Below are 21,456 nucleotides of genomic sequence, written 5' to 3' on the forward strand. Positions count from 1 at the left end.
AAGAGTTTATAGCTTCTACCTTGCTCTTAAACTGCCCATCGTGGGGAAACTCAGTTGACACGTGAGGACACTCAAAACAGTTGTGGAGAGTCCCATGTTGGGAGGAACTGAGGCCTTCTGCGAACAACCAACACTGAATTGCCAGGCATGTAAGTGAGCCGCCTAAGAAGCAAATCATCCAGCCTCAGTGCAGTCTTCAGAAAACTGCAGCCCTGGCTAAATCTTGACTGCAACCACACAAAAGACCCCAAGCCAGGATTACTCAGCTAAGCAACTCCCGAATTCCTTACTCACAGAAATTGGGAGAGTAATAAATGTTTATTATTATTTGAGACAGGGTCTTGCCCTGTTTCCCAGGTTGGAGTGCAGTGGCACAATCATAGCTCACTGTAGCCTGGAACTCCTGGGTTCAAGTGATCCTTCCACCTCAGCCTCCCAAGTAGCTAATAGGTGAGCATCACCGTGCCCAACTTTGTTTTTTTGGTAGGGATGGGGTCTTGCTATGTCACCCAGGCTGGTCTCAAATTGCTGTCCTCAGGTGATCCTCCCACTTCAGCTTCACAAAGTGCTGGGATTACAGGCATGAACCACCAAGCCCAGCCCTACTATTGTTTTAATATACTGTTTTGGGCAAATTTGTTACACAGCAATAGATAACTAATATGAAGGGATACAGTACAAGGTACACAGATGAAGTTAGCACTGGAGAGGAAGTATAACTCTGAGATGAAGGAAAAGAGATGCTATAAGAGTTAAAGAGTAAGTTAAGTTTGATGGCCAGTATTTTCTCAAAGTCAGAAGCAAAGTCATCTGCTGAAAGTGGCGGGTAGGAAGTGGGAACTACAAAGCTGAGGAGAATCGTAAAAGGGGTTCTTTCCAATGTCACCAATATGAAAAAGCCAAACAGGAATGAGTGCTTGAATTTTGAAATCATATATCTACAGTGGAGTCAGGTGGGATAATCTATGTGATTTTCTATAACTATGCTTGATAACCTAGAAGGAACAGAGTCAAAGATAGTGGATTACACTTGACTTCGGAATTGGTGAAGCAGAGACAGTAGAACAGGAGGTCAAAGGAATCCAGGGTGCTGGTTCAGGGTACTGAAATAACTGTTCATGGACTGTAAACTGGCAGACATGGAAATGAGTTCAGGAGGAAACTCATAGCCTAGGAGAATGAGCAGTTGAGTGTAGAATCAACATATAGGGAAGAAGGATGGTACAGAAGCCAAAAGTAGTAAGTCAGAAATCAGAAATCCTAGGTTATGGTAAGCAGCTGTATAATCTCAGCAAAGATCAAATTTTCAAGGCCTGTATTTTCCCCCCACCTGAGTTAAAATATGTAAAGTGCTAAGTTAAAAACAGTGAATTGCCTACAGCAAGCACCCTGCAACTATTTCAGCTATTCCTACATGTTTTAAAATTATACAATATTTAATAAACACATATGCAGCATAAAAAACACCAAGAAACTCACCATCTGACTTACCAAACGGACCACTACTAATACCCTGTGTTTCCTCCTGATCCCCTTGCCCTGGCCTCTTCCCTAGAGTACCTCAAACCTTGTGTTTATCATTCTCTTTCCTTTAAAGAGAAAATGTCATGTTTCACATTTGTATGGGCCTGTTTCTTCATACGTAAGATGAAGCTTTGGATTAGGTGTTCCCTAAATTCACTTCCAGTTCTATATAACATATGACAGGTCCATACCAAAGTTACATACCTACTAGAACCAATGCTTATGTTTCAAGGGTTTTTTAATAAAGCTAGAACACTGACTCTTCTGTTGAAATCTCTAATTCAGCAAAAGGATATCTCAATGGAGCTTCTAATCTCAAGAACAAGACTTTCTTTCCATCACTTTCAATTTGCACCTCTGCTATAAAGATCTACTCTAGAGAAAAACACAAGGAGCTAAATCTGAGCTGCTGACTCTGTCCAATGAAAACTTCAAACCCAAGTCTGAGGAAATAGAACTGAAACAGACAAACTTGGAAAGTATACTTTATTTCAGTGACAAGTATTTTAATAAAAATTAAGAGGCATGGTTGGATTTATAAGCAGTTTTTCAAACAACTTGTATTTACTACCCCCCACTGTCTCTGTCTCTCTATGTACACACACACACACACACACACACACACACACACAAAGCAGCTAAACTTGTCCTCTTCAGGTTTCTTCTAAGTCTCTTATGCTATTTTAGTTTCATGTAAAAGAGTCTTTAAATAAGGTAAACACAAATGCAAATCTTCTGAGCAAATAGCTGTTCTCCAGGGTTACTGTCTGGTTTAAGATGCTGTTCTAACTAGGTATAAACAATCTTAGATTTAATATTTGTCTCCCGTTACCAAGTTTGTAAGAGTTGAGCTGATCAGGCAGTGAATTGCTGTGTAAAAGGCAAATGCCATGTTCTTACACAGGTTTTCATTTCAGAGCTTAGTATGGCTGAATAGAAAGTAGTTGAGAGGTGGTATGAGGTAACAGGTTCACATGTCTTTAGTGGCCTCTGAAGAGGCCAATACTGTACAGTAGGATGAGAATTTGTTTCGAACCTTAACAGTAACAGGAAGACAGTGAGCAAAAGAATGAGCAGTTGCTACAGTATTTTTCTCATGGAATTTAGGTAGTTTTTCCTTATTTTACCTATTGAATTGGCACACGAAAATGTGCATTTTCTTAAAGGTCTCTTCTTCCCCAGGCCAATTCAGCTTTGATCATTTAAAATACAGCATACAAATTGCCTTGATTTTTATAACCTGCCTCTTTAAAAACAGTAAAAACAAGTATAATGTTATCTTCAGTTTTTGCCTATTCTGGAGCTTAATATGAATTGTGAAAAGTACAACTAGAGGAATCCAAGAATGCCAGTATAGTATTTACTATTTACATTTTGTCTAAGAGACTAACACAAGCAGCCACTGTTTTGCCTTACCAATAAAGGGTACTGCAGTATGTTATTTGAAATTATTAATAAATCCAAATACTTTCCCTGTTTAGCTCAAGTACAGCTACCAGGAGAGTTTAAGGCATCACTTATCACCTACATTTGTTTATTCCTGGTGAGAACATTTGCAAGTTGCAATGGTACTTCTAGAACCCCCACAGAGAAAGACAATCTTCCAAAAAGCAAAGCAGCTCTCTGGGGTATAGTATGGAAACCCTGGATAAGATTAAAACGCAGGACTCAAATCTTAGTTCTCTGGGCTAAGCTTTGGAAACACCTCTTCATTTAACCTTTAACCATAACACTTGTCTTTAACCGAAACTGAGGCAGAATATTCAACTGTTTACCTTCCACTGCTCACATTCCAAAGGAAAGATATCCTCTGTAAAAGAAGGTCCTAAAGATAAGTAATCTTCCTCTCTCAATTTCTGACAGAAGTAATAGAGATCTTTATCTTTAGCCATTTCTTTGTACTAGTTTTTGGGAATCTCTAAAAATTTCTAGCAAACTAAATCCATAGTAGTTAATCCTAGGCCCAGTAAAATCCTAAGCAGACTTAAAGCTGGTGAACTGAAAACTGGTGGCTTTAATCATTAGTTTCCAAAAGAAACAGAACTGTCTATTTTTGAGCTAACAAAATTAAGACAGGCAAGCATTCTTCTATAGTGAGTGCTACTCACACTCTAAAAGGTCACATATTTTATGATTAAGTTCCAGCAGTCATGAGCAAAGAGATGTCCTCCTAAAATAATAGACTAACACAAGCAGCTATTGTTCTGCCTCACCAATGAAAGGTATTTCAGTATATTATTTGAAATTAAATCCAAATACTCTCCCTGTTTAGCTCAGGTACAGCTACCAGGAGACCCAAGCATCACTTATCATTTATCATTTTCATGAATGATACATGTTAGCTTACCTAGAACCTTCAGATATTTAAAAAAGAAAAAGTAACTATTTTCTACTTAATTCCTTTGTTGAGTTGCATTCAAGTAGGTAATTCTTTGCAATACGACTAACACCAATACTTCTTTTTTCTAAACTAGGTAGGAGTCCATCACCAAAATAAATAAAATCAAAAGGGTTTTGTATTAATATTTTCCAGACTACTTTAATGACTACTTTAAAATAAAGTTATTGTGAGGTGCTGACTGATATACAAACATAAATAACCAGAACTAGGAGGGCGTATGCGTGGGTTTTTTCCTTCTTAATATACTACCACCTTTTCCAGAAGAAACAGTCTAGTTATTTACTTAAGATTACACAGCTAGAAGTAGAAATACTATTGTACTGGGGCTTATCTTGAACTTGTTTTTAGAGCTTGGAACTAAATAAACAGACAGCTCTGCTTCATTAGGGGAGAATCCTGTTTTATGTAAAACTCTTAGAAGGAGGCATTCCACAGGAGCTTACTTTCCTATCTGTCACCTGAAAACAATTCTAGAGAGATCTTTTTTGGAAATATTTGTTAGTATGTTTCATCTAAGTCCCTATCTATATTAGATCCCAAACCCCTCCCCTCCCCATTAAACAGTTTTAAAACCAAACCAAATCAAACAAAACTCTTAAATAATCCAAACAAACAAAAAACTGGTCTGGAGAGATTATGAAGTCTCCTTATAAGGACCCACAAGATGCTAGGAAAGCCAGAGCCTTGGGTGTTTCAGAAATCTAACTTGCTATACACATACCTCAGGGTAGTCAGCAGGGCCCTCACACATCTAAGCTTTGAAGCTTAATCAAATTTCACACACAGGTGGAAAGCCCACGTATTCTCCACATGTACACTTGTTCCTCCCCTCCATTCCAATCTTTATTCCTACATAATCCACACCTAGTTTGACAGCTAGTACAATTTCTAGCTTGAGTGTGGAGAGATAAATAAAAACAAATCTAGCCTAGGTTGGAGACATTCAGGGAGAAAGTCCTAAAGATTCTCAATAAGAAAAGGGTACTTTGCTATACAAATGCTGTTAATATCCCAAAGATGCTGGATAACAGATGCACCAATCAGAAAAAGGCCATTTCTATAAATGCCAAAATTTGGCCCATGTCTGTAATAGAAATAAATACACAGTTACTTTTTCCAACCCAAGTTTCCTGTATACCCTAGTTGGATCCTTTAAGATAACTTTAAATCATTATGGTTCATTAATGTGGAATTGGATGTGGTCTCTGAACCTGGGGCTATAAGTACTTAACCAAACTATAAGCTACCTACATTGATGGTTTATTTGAAAGCTTCTGAATATGAGGATTCTTGCATCAAATGAGGACTCAAATGGGACGGAAAAAAAGGTACTTGTCAGTTTGAAAGTCACAGATAGTTTATCATTCTATAATTAGATTAGGAGAAAAATGAAGAACACGCTGGTTGCAGGAAGAAGTAAGAGTCTTCTAGGATCTGCCATCTGAAAGGAAATGAGGGGGGAAAGGTCTTAGTTCCTTTCAATGACAAAAGCACCAACTACATCTGACAATGGGCCATACAACAACTATAACCCAATTTAAATTCTCTTGATCTGCTGGAGGAATCTGCTGTTGTTAATGGCAGAAGACCAAGTGCCTTCTGACCCTTAGCTCTTTAGTACCACTGAGCACACAGAAACTTGTTAATTGAATTAAAAACATTCTATACAGACATCAAGGAACACTTCTGGTGTCAACAGTTTCACAAGTCAGGAGAACAGCAGAATTGACTATCCAGGCAATTGACTCATTCAGACAATTCTGGATTAATTCCAATGAACTTATCTTGATCTTTTTTTCTTCTCATCTACTCTGTTTATTCATTAATTCAACAATATTTTTTAAGCTTTTACAATATACATTAGGGGACAAAAATTAATATATTACCTGCTTTTGAGGTACTTATCTAGTAAAAAGTGGAGTTGCTGATAAAAACATCAATGGGATAAAGCACATTAAATGTTAAGTGAACAAACTCTTCTCACGTATGTACATTAAAAAAAATTCCACCCACACTTAAGTTCTTAAGGGAATTAAGTCATGTCTTCTACTTATTTTGTTCTTTTTCTTTTTTTTTTTGAGATAGGATCTCTCTCTGTCACCCAGGTTAGAGTGCAGTGGTGTCATCACAGCTCAATGCAACCTCAAACTCCTGGGCTCAAGGAATCCTCCTGCCTCAGCCTCCTGAGTAGCTGGGACTACAGGTGTGAGCCACAATGCCCAGCTAATTCTATTTCTTTCGTATCCTTCCAAAGGAGCTAGAGAATTCTGCAATAGGCATTCAAAAAAATGATGCTTCATTGTTATTAAGAGGATAAGAAGGTCTGTGGCTGCTTGAGGATTCTTAGCTAACCTAGGATAATTTTTTTTTCCTGATTTCTCAGTGTGTAACAAGTTTAACAACACAGAGTTAAGTTCCAAAGGAGAGAAGTGTCTGGTCTTAAGTTATAGAGAGAAGTTTCTCCTAGGTTTTCATCTTAGGGGAGCCATTTTTACTAGATAGCTATCCATATAGTATGATCACCAAACATCTTGTGCAGTACATCAGAGGGGAACATAAAGTTCACCATTTATCCAGGTCTGTTCAATGTATGCTTTCCTTTTTTTTTTTTTTTAATTCAGAGAAGACAGAGTCTCACTATGTTGCCCAGGCTGGAGTGCAGTGGCCCAGGTACAAGCACATAGCTTCAAACTCCTTGGCTCAAGCGATCCTCCTGTCTCAGCCTTCTGAATAGCTGGGACTACAGAAGCATTCCATCATGCCAAATGTCAGCTTTCCTGGCACACCCAGTGCTATTGTGTCTCTTTTCCTTCTGGGGCCAAATCCCATTTCTGGCTTCCAAATGTATTAAACAATTTGATGTCTGAACCTACCAAGGAAAATGGCTGGTCCCTAGAAGCAACTGATAAATATTATTGTCCATAGCTAAGGGATTTTCACTTTTAGCATCTCTTTTCTGCTTCTTACCAGAAGAAACATCAGTTCTGATACAAAATGAACCCTAACTCACAGATTCATCTGCTTTACTGTCTAGAGAGAATGAATGAACTGGAATGCAACAGACCAATCATTCATTCATTCATTCAATTCAATAAATATTCACTGAAGGCCTCTTATTTGTGGGACAGAGTTGGGATATAATTCCATTCCCAGCCTTTGTAATATTCCCTTTGTCAAGAGCAATGTGGCTACGCAACCTCAGCTAAGACAACAGTTGAAGCATCAAACTTGGCTCTGCCATGGGCACATACAGTAACTTAAAGGAAGGGCTTCATCTGTGAAAAGTGAGAGATTTTGGTCTCCTCATATAGATTTTATGAGATTCTGCTAAATCAAATATTCAGGTAAGATCAATGGTATAAGACTCTTACAGACCCAAAACTTTTAAGTGCTCATTAAAAAGAATATGAATTTTTTGATGAGTATTAAACTGTACTGCACAGGCAATGAACTGCAGGGCAGCGAAGCACAGCTGTCTGATTAATCTCAGTCCATTAAAAGAGGTATGATAGATCTAGAATGCAACTTTGATTAAAAAAAAAAGAAAAGCAATGTGTACTAATGTTAGGGAAAACAACTTGGCGTGTTTACAGAATTCTAATTTAACCAGTAAATGCCTATTCATTAGCGTGTAAAGCCATAACAGAGGCTATATACTTAAAACACACACACACCCCCAAAGCTTTAATTTGGTACCATAATCTGAAAGAAAATTGGACCCAAATTGCTTTATGTCCAGTTAAATCTTGCTATCATCTGAAGAGATAGTGAAATAAAACTGAAACACTTACTTGATGAGATTGATATTCAGTTACTGTGCATTTCCATCTATGAGTAGAAATATTTCAAAATAAATACATCACGTCAAGTGAAATTCACTCCATTCTCTATTCTTATTGAACACAAATGACCTATTCCTGGGGTAGACTGAATTATAATAAAAAAGCAGAATTTAAAATGAGTGATCAGATTCCATTCAAGAGCATGGGAAAAGAAAACAGTCTTTGCTTATCAAGCCTCAGCATGTAATTTAGTGATCTCACTTTTTGGGAAATGCAAGTATCCAAAGAGAAATGTTTTAAAGGGAATCCTCTAGCCACCTAAAAATCAGCTCAAACAAAAGCAAAGACTGAAATCAAGAGAATCTGAATTTGGGGCAACATTAGGAAAACAAAATTCGTATTAAATAAAAAGACAATTATCTTGGGTGTTCCATATGTGGAGATTTATCAGGATAGTATGATACAAATTGAGTACCTGTTAACCCAGCATGGCCTCTTCTGTCTAGGGAAGACATGTGAATACCATTCTTTATGCTGGTTCTTATGACTTATTACTTTCATTTTCTCTCTACTCGTTTCCTTTTAGGCGCTTGCAATCCAATTTCAGATCCTAATTCTCTACTGATATTCATAGGGATGACTTCCTCCTAGCCAAAATCAACAGCCTTTATACTGGTCCCCAAATTTAATCATGGTATTTGATATCAGTGGTCACCCATCTTGAAAATACTCATTTGGCTTCTTTAGTCTTGCACTTTCCTATTCATAATTTCTTGTTCCTAACCAGGGCCAGTAGGGTGAACTGAGTGAGGTGCTTAGGGCACAAAACTTGAGGAGGCACTCACTTTCAATGTCATGCAAGTGCAAGGTGTTCAGATTGAACATGTCTGAATAATTAAGACCAACTCTATTTAGCATAAAGAAGAGAGTAAAAGCATTTTGTTTCTATTTCACTTACTGTTTTTCCATGGCAGAACATACGGCAAAGATTTGGGAACTCGCATGCCTGAAGCCAGGTTACTCTTATGTTCCATAACTATGTTGCTTGCAGGGCTGCAAAAAGAAAGACGAATTTGGCTATGTCAGCAGATCTGTATTCTTCATGAAGGCATATATAAGACAATCAAAATGTGTTTTTTGTAATTTGGGGAAAAACAATAACCTACATTCATCTGAAATGTAAACACATTTCCATCAAAAATGTTTCTGCAATTAGAATGATTACCATTTCTCTGGAAAGCTCCCTGTTCTGTACAGACGTTAAGATGGGTCTAACCATTTTCATTTTCCAGAAATTGAGATAAACAGCAATGCCATCTACTGTTCAGCTGTGTGACAGGCTCATCAACTCACTCAATAAACATAAGAGATAAAATAAAACGCCAAGACAACCAAACCAAAGGCAGCAAATTTCAAACTTAAAGTTGTAACCAATGGAATTCATCTTTAAGTTTTTCTATGGTAGTATGCATAAAATAGTATACACTTAAAATTATTAATGGACCTCAGTAGCTAAGAAATAAAAAACTGATAAGCATTCTATTTGGGGGGAAAAATGAAGTATAGAATCTTATTCCTTCATTTTCTAATCCAGAAATATTCTCATTTGGCTTTGAAACTGATCTTCCAAGGTGTGAGCCTTGGTGTTAATGAGACATCTTATAGTTTTAAATTAGACACAAAATCAGTAGGAAGAAGAGATTCATCTTCCTTCCTAATAGATACTCTGGTTTCCCAATCTCAAATAAAGAACTTTTTTTCTTTTTTTTAAAAGATGAGGTCTTACTATGTTGCCCAGGCTGGTCTCAAACTCTTGGGCTATTACAGGCATGAGCCACTGCGCTTGGCTGAAATAAAGAACTTTTAAGACTAATTTTTCCTCAAATACTAGTTACCTAGAGTAAAAATGATCCAAGTGGTATAGCTGGAGAATTTTTTCAAAGCATTAAAATAATGTAAACTTACCAAAAAACCCAACTAAGACTTAAAAATGTCTGGTGCCACTGTTTCTCTTGCCAGACTATATAAGGTACTACTTTTGTATCCCCAATGATTAGCACAGAGCACGTGACCTTTTTCTGAATCGAGGAATACATAAGGAAAAAAACACCAAAACAATATCTAGACAAAGCTACCACCAAGGAACATAATCAAGGAAAGAGGTCAATTCATGTTTTGGTGGCTTTTTTGTTGATAGAACACTCTGATATTGGGAGGTAGTGCTGGGAATGAGACCATTTCATTTACCTGTTGTTGCCACAGTAGTTGGCTGTGCCCCAGACAAATGGGGTGCTGGTCTGTTCCCACAAATCTGCCAAAAGAAGCAAAACAGTTTGTGGTACTACAAGATAAGACACCGGTTTATGTTAGCTGATTTTGTAAGATGGGAAATAATACAACTAAGTTTAGAAAAGCAAGTAAAAATTGATCAAGTACCCTGCCTAAGTGACACAGTAGCAGGAATTTAATTGAAGGACATAAACACAAGCAACATAAATAATAATAAACGTGCCTAGTAACAATCAAACACAGATGGTACAACACAATTTATGGAAAAAAGCAGATGTAAAGAAGTGCTTTTTCCAATCAAGAGGGATCGGCTGTTCCACGTGTCTGCATAGCGATACAAATGTGCTCATTTTGGGGCCCAATAAAAATAATAAGGCATTCCAAACAACACAGTATGTTCATAAAAAAGGAAAATCTTCCTTCTGTCTTAAGCAAATGACTTGAGATTTAGACATTGTGAAGAAAAAGATGTACATTTCACCTTTATCCCAGTCTTCATCGCAAGGAGGGCATTGCCATGAGCTCTCAGCCAGAGTCTCTTGTCCGAGGTTCCTGGTTTGGCAGACTGCAAGACAATGGAAATTTGACATAAGAAGGGGACATTGCCAAGTTATAGTGTTTAAAGGAGTTAGCAGCTTACAAGCTTGCAGAGTAGCCTAATGGGTCTTTGTTTCTGAAAAATAGATAGTATAAAAGCTAAACAGAGGGATCTTATCTGTTTGCTGACAGAAGAAAGAGAAGCAGAAACAAAGATGATTACAATATTTACGGCAATAGGAGGATTTTTATTTTTAGATGAATTACTAGTAAAATGAATCAGCCTGTTCAGAAGAGAAAGCAGTCTGACACGACCTGACAATCTATTGCCGCTATAAGGTAAAAGTCTCAAAGGTAGAAAAGTATATTCTTCTGAAATGATGAAAGCCAAAAATCAAGCTGACAATGTAGCATAATGCAAATATGAAGGGGCTAACCTCTAGTACTGAAACATTTTAGCTACTCATTCTTACCGACATCTTGCTCAATGCAACTTTTGTCATCACAGCTTGAGATATGATGACTGATTTCAGCCCGAGGAACCTGGTGGCGAGCATTGAAGGGACAAGTAGCCAATTTTTTTGCAACATCAGGATGATTCTGTGGAAACAAAATTAAGGGATCTGTCAGTTCTTTGGATCTCTAGAAGTTCAAGAGGAGTGGCTCAGCCTTATTCTATAAATGGCTACCCTAAAATTCCTCAATAAATTTCTGGCTTAACTATAGTAGGCAAACTCATAGCAGAAAATTAAGAGGGAATTATTTATTGCTCATACAGACCACATTATTATTTTAAAATCATAAAAATGTAAGTCTGTTTATTATGATTGTAGATATTGGGGTTTAAGTGGCTTATGTAGAGCTAAACAGTGAATTTAGGATTGGGCATTTGAACCATTATCTTCCCCCCCGTTTACTTCTCAGGGTCACAAGATTCAGGAGGCACTGCCTATAATGATAGAGCTCTCTGAAGTCTTTGAAAGCTGAGATTCAGGATGAATAGTAACACTGAAACACACTCGTAGTCGGCACTGCAGTAGTGCTGTAGTGTTGTACTGCACTGCAGTACAACAGTGCTGGAAAATAGCTATTGCAAGAGAGCTGCAGAAGAGGCAAACCAATGATTTTTCAGATTAACGCAGTGATGCTTATTTAAAGTAATGATGCCTGAAATGAGGCTCTGAACAATTTGACCTTTATTTTAGCTGTTTCACTAAGGAAAAGCCCAAATGATAGAATCTACTTTGCGGACCAAGTTCTTTATTTTAAAATAAAACAAAGCGTTTAATATCATCCAAATCCTATGACAAATATACCAGCATTTAAGAAATTTATTTTTTAGGAAAAGAAAAAGATTAATGTTACATATGAAACTCAAGAAAATAAAAATAATGTTAAGCAGGGAGAAGGTTGTAAAAACATAGGATTAAGAAACTTGTGAGGGCAGGAATTGCTATCATTTTCATAAAAAGTACCAGGCATTCAATGCAAAGGTTTTGTGGCCAAAGACTAAGAACATTAAAAGAAGGGGGTTATGACAGTGTCCCTTTCTCAAACTTTACCCTTGGGAAATGTTTAAAAGCCTATGGGAGGCCAGGTGTGGTGGCTCAAGCCTGTAATCCTAGCACTTTCGGAGGCCAAGGCAGGAGGATTGTTTGAGCTCAGGAGTTTGAGACCAGCCTGAGCAAGAACAAGACCCCATCTCTACAAAAACAACAGAAAAATTAGCAGGGCATGGTGGCCTGTGCCTGTAGTCCCAGCTACTCGGGAGGCTGAGGCAGGAGGATCATTTGAGCCCAGGAATTGGAGGTTGCAGTGAGCTATGACAATGCCACTGCACTCTAGCTGGGGTGACAGAGTGAGACTCTGTCTCAAAAAAAAAAAAAACAGCAAAAAAAAAAAAAAAAAAAGCAAAGCAAGCCTAAGAAAGTCTAACGGAGGACACTGCTGAACTATATTGTCTAGGTTTAACATTAAGGGATCCTTGCTCTAGAAATTAAAAAGAGATACAGATATAATCAACAAAGGCATCTTATGTTTCCAGGATTATAAGAGACTCCCCGCCTTGCCTTTATTTTTTAAAGAGACAGGGTCTCACTGTCACCCATGCTGGAGTGCAGAGGCGTCATCATAGCTCACTGCAAACTCCAACTCCTAGGCTCAAGGGACCCTCCTGCCTCATGCTCCTGAGTAGCTGGGACTATAGGCATGGGCTACCACACCAGCTAATTTTTCTATTTTTTTGTAGAGATGGGGTCTTGCTATTGCTCAGGCTGGTCTTGAACTCCTGACCTCAAGGGATCCTCTCACCTCAGCCTTCCACAGTGCTGGGATTATAGGCATAAGCCACAGTGCCCAGTCAGAGAAACACTTTTTAAAGGGCATTAAATCTGAATTGTATACAATTTGGGCTAAATACAAAATTGTTTTCAAAGCATAAATCCTGGCAGAATTTTGGCTTCTGTAGCTGAAATATGAATTCTAATAATCCTGTCGACATGTCTCAAATAATATAGCATTAAATTGGGGGGAGGTGCAGGATGAGAAATTATCTAATGGGTACTACATACACTAATCAGTTCAAAGTTACAAAAAAAGCCCATACTTCACTACTATGTGATATACCCCTGCAACAAATCTACACATGTAGCCCCTAAATCTATGTAAATTTTTAAAAAAGAACTGTTTTGAATGTATTAGATTAAATACAATACATTATTAACAACAAAAAAGAAAACCTTTATTTTTTTAAAAGATGCTTATTGTTGAAATGTGGAGAAACAGTTATTTTAGGAATAATCTTTTCTTGGGCTAGCCCCTAGCTGTTCAATCTCTCTAAAATTTCTAAACAAAAGAAGAAGTGTTAGTATAGCACTCAATCTTTATCAAGACAATGAACACAAAAAATTTACAAGATAAGAGAGAATTCTCATTGCTAGCAAAAATTAATTTGTTTTACAAAGGGTATGAAGACTCCAAAGATACTGTGTATGTATGTGTAATATATACACACACACGTACATATATATATATATATTTTTTTTTTGAGACAGGGTCTCACTCTGTCATCCAGACTAAAGTGCAACTGCATCATCATACCTCACTGCAACCTCAAACTCTTGGGCTCAAGGCAACCTTTTTGCCTCAGCCTCCCGAGTAGCTGGGACTACAGGCATGTGCCACCACACCTGGCTAATTTTTTGTATTTTATTTAGAGACAGTCTTGCTGTGTTGCTCAGGCTGGTCTCAAACTTCTGGCCTCAAGTGATCCTCCCACCTCAGCCTCCCAAAGTGCTAGGATTACAAGCGTGAGCTACTGCATCTGGCCCAGAGATGCTGTTTGTAAAGCGTGCTTTGTCACTAGTTAGGGGGAAGAAAATTTATGTACTCTAAGGAATAAACAAACTCCTTTCTATAAATGTTGGTATTTAACACATTAACTGCCATGTCAGTTGTCTTTAATTCACGATAGTTTTGAGCCCAGGGCCTCATGAAGCAAAGCCTGTGCAAAACCCTGCAGTTGGCTCATGAAAATCTTATTTGTTGATGTTCTTATTGGTACAATTAATATTGGCAAATTAATTCTAAAAACGTGGATTAAATAAATAGAAGTCAATAAATTTCATTTTTCATTAAATTAGAAAGGATTGTTTTGTTTTTGAAGTTTTTATTCTATTTTCATAATAAAACACTGTGGCCTCAAGGAAAAAATTTTTTTTCTAGTGTAGCAGTCAATGTGTTAATATTTGGTAGATTCGCAAAACAATTCTGTATTCAATTAAAACATTTATGATAAAATTATTTGATGTTTACAAAATCTGGCTTTTTAAAAGAATTCAGGAGAGCATTAGAGGGCAAATTATGAAAATAATACCTGACCTTTCTGCACTTGATAAGATGATAAGGAAATCTGCAGGCCCTGATCTGGTGGTTTTTATCATAGGGGCATTGTAATAGCTTTTCAGGGTCCAGGGAGTCAACTGAAAGAGAGAAAAATACAGTAAGTAAAACTATAACAGGCCCTTATAAAACTACAGCATTCCAGGCACATTTGATTTTTCAAGAGAATCTATAAAAATAGAACAAGTTTTCTAAAAAAAACTTGGATTAAAAAAAGGGTGACGAAACATTTAAAATAAAAATGTAACTCTGAGAAGATAAAATTGTGTTATAACTGAATCTTAGTAAGTCCAGCAAAACCAGCAATCATGGAGTAAGGTCTTAGTTCATGTTTGACTGAATATATATACTGTTTTCATTGTTGGTTACTCTTACCAGAAAACAAAAAGTTATATGAAATGATATCCCCATTTCCTTTTCTAAAAGTGCTAATCCAGGGTCATTCCCATTCTCTAGCTAGTCCAACCAGAGCTTCCCAACCAGTATGCTGAAGCTGGACTGGATTACTGGTATGCCAGTATATTGATCTGGGGGACCACCGCACCTGCAAATCACACTCCCTCTCTGCTGCATGAGTTGAAGGTAACTAATCCCATTTGCCAGCATCCTTACCTATTACTAGCATCCCATGACATGAAAAAAGTTGGTAAGCACTATTTTATATCAGTTTTATGTTCTATGGAATCTTGAGAAGTATAAGTGTATGGATGATTTCTTTTTCATCTGTCTGCTTTAACTCACTTCTATAAGTAGTTCCTGATGTTGGTTACTCTAGATACCTTTCAAATGAAACCAACACTGTTATTAGATAGGTGGTTTTACTTTGCATATTTTGGAAGGGGTGAGAAAAAATAGAGCATTCTTTAATCTAGTGACTATCAAATTAGCCAGCTAAAAAAATAGAATAATCCACAAAAACAGAAACTCCTAAGGTTAAGACAATTACAGACACAGAACTGCTGTGCGAAAGACAGCCCTTAACCTATAAAATGCTATTTAAAACAACCCTTAGGCTATACAAGATGCCCAGGCCAAGCCCCAAATTTTAACAAGCCTGGTTAAGGAAGAGAATTAAATGGTTAAGCACATTCTGAGTATAGTATGAGGACAAGAGGCAACCTAATAAAATGCTCTTGCCACCCCTGAAGGCAATGATAAAAGTGAAATAAGATAAACAATTCACATTTGATAAGAAGCTTATAAACCAGGAGACTGCCATGAAAATCAGAAGACAGTGGGGAATTGAAACAGACAGTTTCACTGAAGGGTGGTAAACATGGAATAAATTGCTAACCATGAACGTGATGCAAATGAGCCAGGAAGGTGACTTGAAGGACAGAATGAATAGGAAGGAAAAGTCTGAAAGGACAGGCAGGCTTATTATGCCAACCAGGCTCTTCTTGACCAGCAATCTTTTCATATTTCTGAAGTTTTAGGACACCCAGGGAGAGTTTACAGATGAAATTCTTATTAGTTTCCCTTCATTTAATCCATTCCATCACTAGCAAATGTTAGGTCATGTCAGCAGCTGACAAATTGGATGGTACCTTATGATTCACATACATCATACTGTCCATATAGTGGCATATGTCAGAATTGATAATGAGAGCTTCCTATCATAATGCTTTACTTCTTCGTCTCTGACAACTTAGATCAACTCTAATCTAGTTTTCTAGATTAAAAAATTTTTATTTTTAATTAAAAATTTTTAAATTGTGAAAAAAGACATAAAATTTATCATTTTAATTATTTTTAAGTGTACAGTTTAGTAGTGTTAAGTATATTCACATTTTGTGTAACCAATCTCCAGAAATTTTTCATCTTGCAAACCTGAAACTCTATACTTATTAAACATCAACTCTCCACTTCCCACTCCCCCCCAGCTCCTGGCAACCACCATTCTACTTTTTGTTGTTATGAGTTTGCTCTAGATATATCACATATGTGAAATAATAGAGTATTTGTCTTTTTGGAATTGGCTTATTTCACTTAGCATGTCCAGGTTCCACCATGTTATAGCATGTAACAGTATTTCCTGTGTCTTCTATCTTGCGATTTGCTTTTTTCCTTTCACTTAATGTATCTTGGAGCTCCTTCCATGTCAGTACATATTAGGAATATTTCACTGCTGCATATGGATGTACCAAATTCTTAATCAGTTCCCTTACTGATGGACATTTAGGTTGTTTCCAGTTTTTTACCCTTATATACATTGCTGTGACTAACAATCTAGTATATATAGTTCTTTGTGCACTAGTATGAATATTTCTCTTGGACAGATACCTAAGAGTGCTGCATTGAAATGTATGTGTGAAGTTGTAATAAATACTATCAAACTGCTCTAAAAATTTTTGTCTGGCTTCCTGGGAATATAATTTACTTCGGAAAACAAAGTAGGTCTTGTTGACAAGCTTCCTCCAAAAGCATAGACTCAGCTGTTCCTCGAATGTGGGTAGGGCCAAAACCCATGGTGGGAAACAGAGGAAACTTCATGGAAATCAGGAATGAGGCCTGACAAAAAATATCATCAGCTAAGAAGTATACCCCAAAGAGAGAAGATGGGGATCTCCAGGAGTCTTTTAGATTAAGGCTGGAGTTCCAGGTCAATTTGGGAAAGAGGTCAAGCATATTCTAAGACAGCGTTTCTCAAACTTTAACACAATCTCTAGGCGTTGAATTACTTAGGGATTGTGATAAAACGCAGATTCTAATTTAGTGGGTCTGGAATGAGGCCTGAAATTGTGCATTTCTGGGCAATATTTTTTTGAGCAAAAAACTATGGCTGACAAAACTAACAGAAATGAGAGACAGAAAGGGGAGATGTCCCTTTCTAATTTAACAGAGAGTAGTAAGTTGCCAGAAAAAAATATATACACATACATACATATACCCCCAATATACGGGAGCTCTAAGGAAGAAATAGTTCATCTTCTAAGGAAGATCAATGACTCTCAAAAGTGTGGTCCTCCAAAGCATCAACATCACCTGGGAACTTGTTAGAAATGCAACTTCTCAGATACCAGACCCAGACCTTTTGAATCAAAAACTCTGGGGGTGGGACCCAGCAATCTATGTTTTAACAAGCTCCTCAAGTGAATCTGCTGCATGCTGAGGTTTGAGAATCACTGTGTTCTAGCTATTTAATAAAAACTATTACTATGTAATTTCTATATATTAGAGATAAAGATCTCTATTGGACTCTTCCTAGAGGGTAGAACAAGGCTGAAATATCCTTTAGTTGGAACTTACTCATTATAACAAGATTTTGAACAAGACACCAAAGTAGGAGACAAAATAGGCCCTGTTGACAAGTTTCATCCACAGACATCAACTCAGATATTCCTCAAATTTGGTCAGAGAGTAGAAATCATAGTGCCTATGGTATCAAGTAGAGTACTAGGTATAAACAATATAGAAGACTCTGGCTCTGATTCTGTCTCTTAAGTATGTAACGTTGGGCAAATCAATTAATAAAGGCTCTATTTCTATGTTGTAATAAGTTAAATGATGTTTCAGGTCCCTGTTGATTCTATGCCTGTAAGATTCTAGGTGCTGGCTCCCCTTTGATTTCTTGGGCCATCTAAGGTTCCTGAGTCACCTGAGAAACAAGAATCCTCTCCAGGATCTCTTATCCCCAAAACTCATTGTACATCAACATTATTACATATACCATGTTATCCCTCAAAACAGAAAGAAAGGAGAAGTAACTATCCCTGTGTCATACATACAAGGAGAAGCTGAAGTCCTGAGGAGTTAAAATGCCTCATTTAATAAAAAAATAGTTTAACAGAAGTGACCTAACTGCAGCCTTTTCAAAGCTCTATGACTTCTCATACGTCTTAAATTACTTAAATTTCAAATGTCTTATTTCAAATTTGGGCACTTCTCTACATCAATACCACAAAGACTTTTCCTCTTCAGCAGTTTAGGGAGAAACCTGAATTTTTCCCAGCACACTAGAAGTCTTGTCAGACATAAAACTATATGTTAATGATTTAACTTATTTTCTAAAAGCAACAAGAAGTACATACTGTAAGTTTCTTCCATGTTGGAAATGAAGGAGCTGAAGCCAAGTGCTGGAAAAAAAAAAAAAGTATGGTTCAGGGAATCAGAAATAAAATGTACCAAAAGTAGCCCTGGAAGTAGAAGCAGAATCACTTCTGGAATTGAAGCTACCTAAGTTCACCATAGGAAACCCTTATTCTCCCCTCCTCCTCCCCTCAATATTTTCTCCTCTTTAGAGCATTCGTTTTTGAAGCATTTTAACATCCTTGCCTAATTCATTGTCTTGGAATAAATTCTAGGGCCCACCAATAGTTAAGAAAAATCAAATATGACTACTCCAGTTCAAATTTAGACTGTATTCAGGAGACAAGACGTCAATCTATCTTAAGTGCTATTACTTAAGTGCCTGTCACTGTTCACCATCTATTAGGGTTTGATGCTATTTAACGTTAGAGGGAGCAAGTCAAGACTTGCCACAAGAATACTGTTATTTTAAACTTATGCACAAACAGACGAATAGGTAATATTATAAAGTTCTCCTCTCAAGTTCTTAAAAATACTGGATGGGCAGGCTACCAATCTTGCTCCTCTCTGGGATCTGGTAATACTAGAAGCTTATGTCAGACAGTACACACTTAACCCTTCCAATATGCTCAGAGACATTCTAGTTTATCATTTTCATGACTTTTCTCAAACATGATCAGATGTGCCACACTGACATTCTCCCTTTTTCTAGTGATGCTTCACTTCTCCTCTCCCTCCAATCTCCTATGCTAAAATGGCAAGACTTGTTGATTTAAGTTTTTCAAGAAAATACTCATTCACTCTAAGCACCAAGGGAACATTTCTGAATATTAGGACTTAAGGACTGTCCATATTATGGATAACACAGTCACAAGAGAACAAGTCTGTAAGAAATGTGAAAGATTAAAAGAAATGGTTTCATAATTTGGATCCTCTTCTACTAGAGAGCTCCTCTATTGAGCACTGTGACTAAATAAACTTATTATTATGAGAAAAAACTAAATTTATATAAAACTACTCCCATAGGAAACTTCTGAAAATTGGCTAGATTTACAGCTATTGTCTCTAGAGCATGCTCTCCTTTGGCCCCTCATACAATTCTACACCCCTTAGCCCCCCATTCTATGACATAAGCAGCATTGGAACCTATGATAGGAAATACAAGTGAGCAGCTGGAACTCCAGTTTTTGCTGCAGAGCCCATTTGTTAATGACAATTATTAGTGTAACTATCTTAAAAATATTTTTTCATGTTTGGATTAAGAAATCTTGACTGTCCTTTTTGACACATTTTACTTATACAGTTACTTCATACTTTTTCATGAAAAATAAAAGAGGTTTAGAAGGAAGAACTAAGTACTGTGTTTAATGAATTTAAGACATATGAAGGAGTAATGAGCACCAGATTCAGCAGATTGTAGGAAGCCAACGTATTTTCCGTGGGCAAAATGACAAATAACATTAGACTAAACATCCTCACTTAGCCATGTCTATTTTACTGTTTTCCGCATCAAGCTGTTAACAGGTAATTCTTTACCTTTTGACTAATACTAGACCGCGGTGAAACAGACAAACTACACGGAAGCAGTCCGGTCAGGGGACTAGGCGTAGTCAGAGGCTACTAGTTAAACTCTTAACAGAAGTCGGGGCCTCAGTAAAAGAATCATTTTTCTTCCTTTGAACAAACAAACAAACAAACGAAAACAGAGTAGATTTAAGCAATGCGACTAAATAGGAGAAGGTGGGGAAGGTGGTTAATTTAAAAAGAATGTACAAAACGCGCTAGGAGGCCCTCGAGTGGACGACGGAGCGGAACCGGCCAGTAGCCAAAAGAGCTACGTTGTGGGCCCACAAGGCCGAAGGTTACGGGCAGAAAAGGGAAAGGAGAAGCTATCAGACAGCTCAGTTATCTCAGAACGCCAAAGGTGAATTGTATGGGGGCGCCAAGCCAGAGCCGCGACACCTTTCCTACCTCGGTCGAGACACACTCTCCCCACAGTCGCCTTCGCCCCACATCCGAGCCTCAGCAACGCTCACTTCCGGCGCCTGAGGGCGGGAGGCGGGGGGTGGGGGCCCCCCACTTCCTGTGACGCGCAGGCGCTGGCTAAGCGTCGGACTGGGATCTGTTCGGTGGGGCCTTGTGGCTCTCGCTCCTTGGGCCCTTCCTTGCCAGGGTGCTCTCCTCAGGCTCATCCTCTTTTAGCCCTGCCGTCTCTGGTCCGCAGAGCTATAGTGGCCTTGCAGGCGTGGAACTCGCGCCTCCTTCTCTGGGCTTCGTGGCGGCCATCTTAGAAAAGCGAACAGAGCACTTAGAAATGGGCACTTGAAGGAACGGGACTGGTTAGAGGTGGGCAGTTCCCCGGAAAAAAGCCTTCTTTGTGGAAGTTGTCTAGCTAGAAAGGTAATTTAGATTTTGAGGGGAGAGACGAGGAACTAGAAAGGAGATGGGCAGAACAGCAAAAAAAAAAAAAAAAAAAAAAAAAAAAAACCCCAATCACCAAGGACAGGAATTTTGTGTCTAGCTGTTTATGTTTAGCATGTGTTGTAAAATCCCAAAATTCAAAAGGCAGTAATAGAATCTGAGGGTGTTTTAAGGTTGGGGAGAGAGCTCAGTGAACATTCGGAGAGGAGAAGAGGTCCGGAAAGTTACAACTTGTTAGTGAAGCTCACAAATGTGAGCCTTGGTTCTGAAAACGGCGATACCAAAAAAGTATAAGCAGCAATTCTTATCCCCAAAGTGTTTAGAAAAACAAGTCCCAAAGTGGTCGAAAGGTTAAATGGCAGCACAACAGATGCAAAAAAAAAAAAAAAAAAAAAAAAAATGTGGTAGAGGCTGTAAATTACTATAAGGAAGAAATCAATGGAGCCTGAAATGACCCAAGAAGGCATTATGGAGAAAAGGGACTTGGGGCCTTTGAAGGTTAGACAGAAAAAAAGAAAGGTGTTGATACCACAGGTAGATCTGGTGATAGTTTTCCAAACTAAAAAGTAAAAG

General features: G+C 37.8%; 1 protein-coding gene across 1 annotated transcript; it reads right to left on the reverse strand.

The window, feature by feature from the left end:
• Positions 1 to 5,057: 5,057 nt before the first annotated feature.
• On the reverse strand, positions 5,058 to 20,492 carry GTSF1 (gametocyte specific factor 1). The gene is made up of 9 exons (XM_069490686.1): positions 20,434 to 20,492; positions 18,465 to 18,509; positions 14,413 to 14,513; positions 11,007 to 11,133; positions 10,478 to 10,561; positions 9,955 to 10,018; positions 8,666 to 8,760; positions 7,717 to 7,753; positions 5,058 to 5,366 (listed from the first exon to the last, which is right to left on the reverse strand). Exons 2-8 carry the CDS (start codon positions 18,478 to 18,480, stop codon positions 7,737 to 7,739), a joined length of 504 nt encoding a protein of 167 aa, XP_069346787.1. The 5' UTR covers positions 18,481 to 18,509; positions 20,434 to 20,492; the 3' UTR covers positions 5,058 to 5,366; positions 7,717 to 7,736.
• Between the last annotated feature and the right edge of the window lie 964 nt (positions 20,493 to 21,456).

The sequence above is a fragment of the Eulemur rufifrons genome, chromosome 16, assembly GCF_041146395.1.
Source record: "Eulemur rufifrons isolate Redbay chromosome 16, OSU_ERuf_1, whole genome shotgun sequence".
In the NCBI taxonomy this organism is placed as follows: domain Eukaryota; kingdom Metazoa; phylum Chordata; class Mammalia; order Primates; family Lemuridae; genus Eulemur; species Eulemur rufifrons.

Excerpts from the sequence above, each read along its gene's own strand:
- GTSF1 (XM_069490686.1), bottom strand. Across the intron at positions 10,562-11,006 it reads TTGCATTGAGCAAGATGTCG|TCTGCCAAACCAGGAACCTC; the intron begins GTAAGAATGAGT and ends ATTGTCTTGCAG. Across the intron at positions 8,761-9,954 it reads AACTACTGTGGCAACAACAG|CCCTGCAAGCAACATAGTTA; the intron begins GTAAATGAAATG and ends TTCTTTTTGCAG.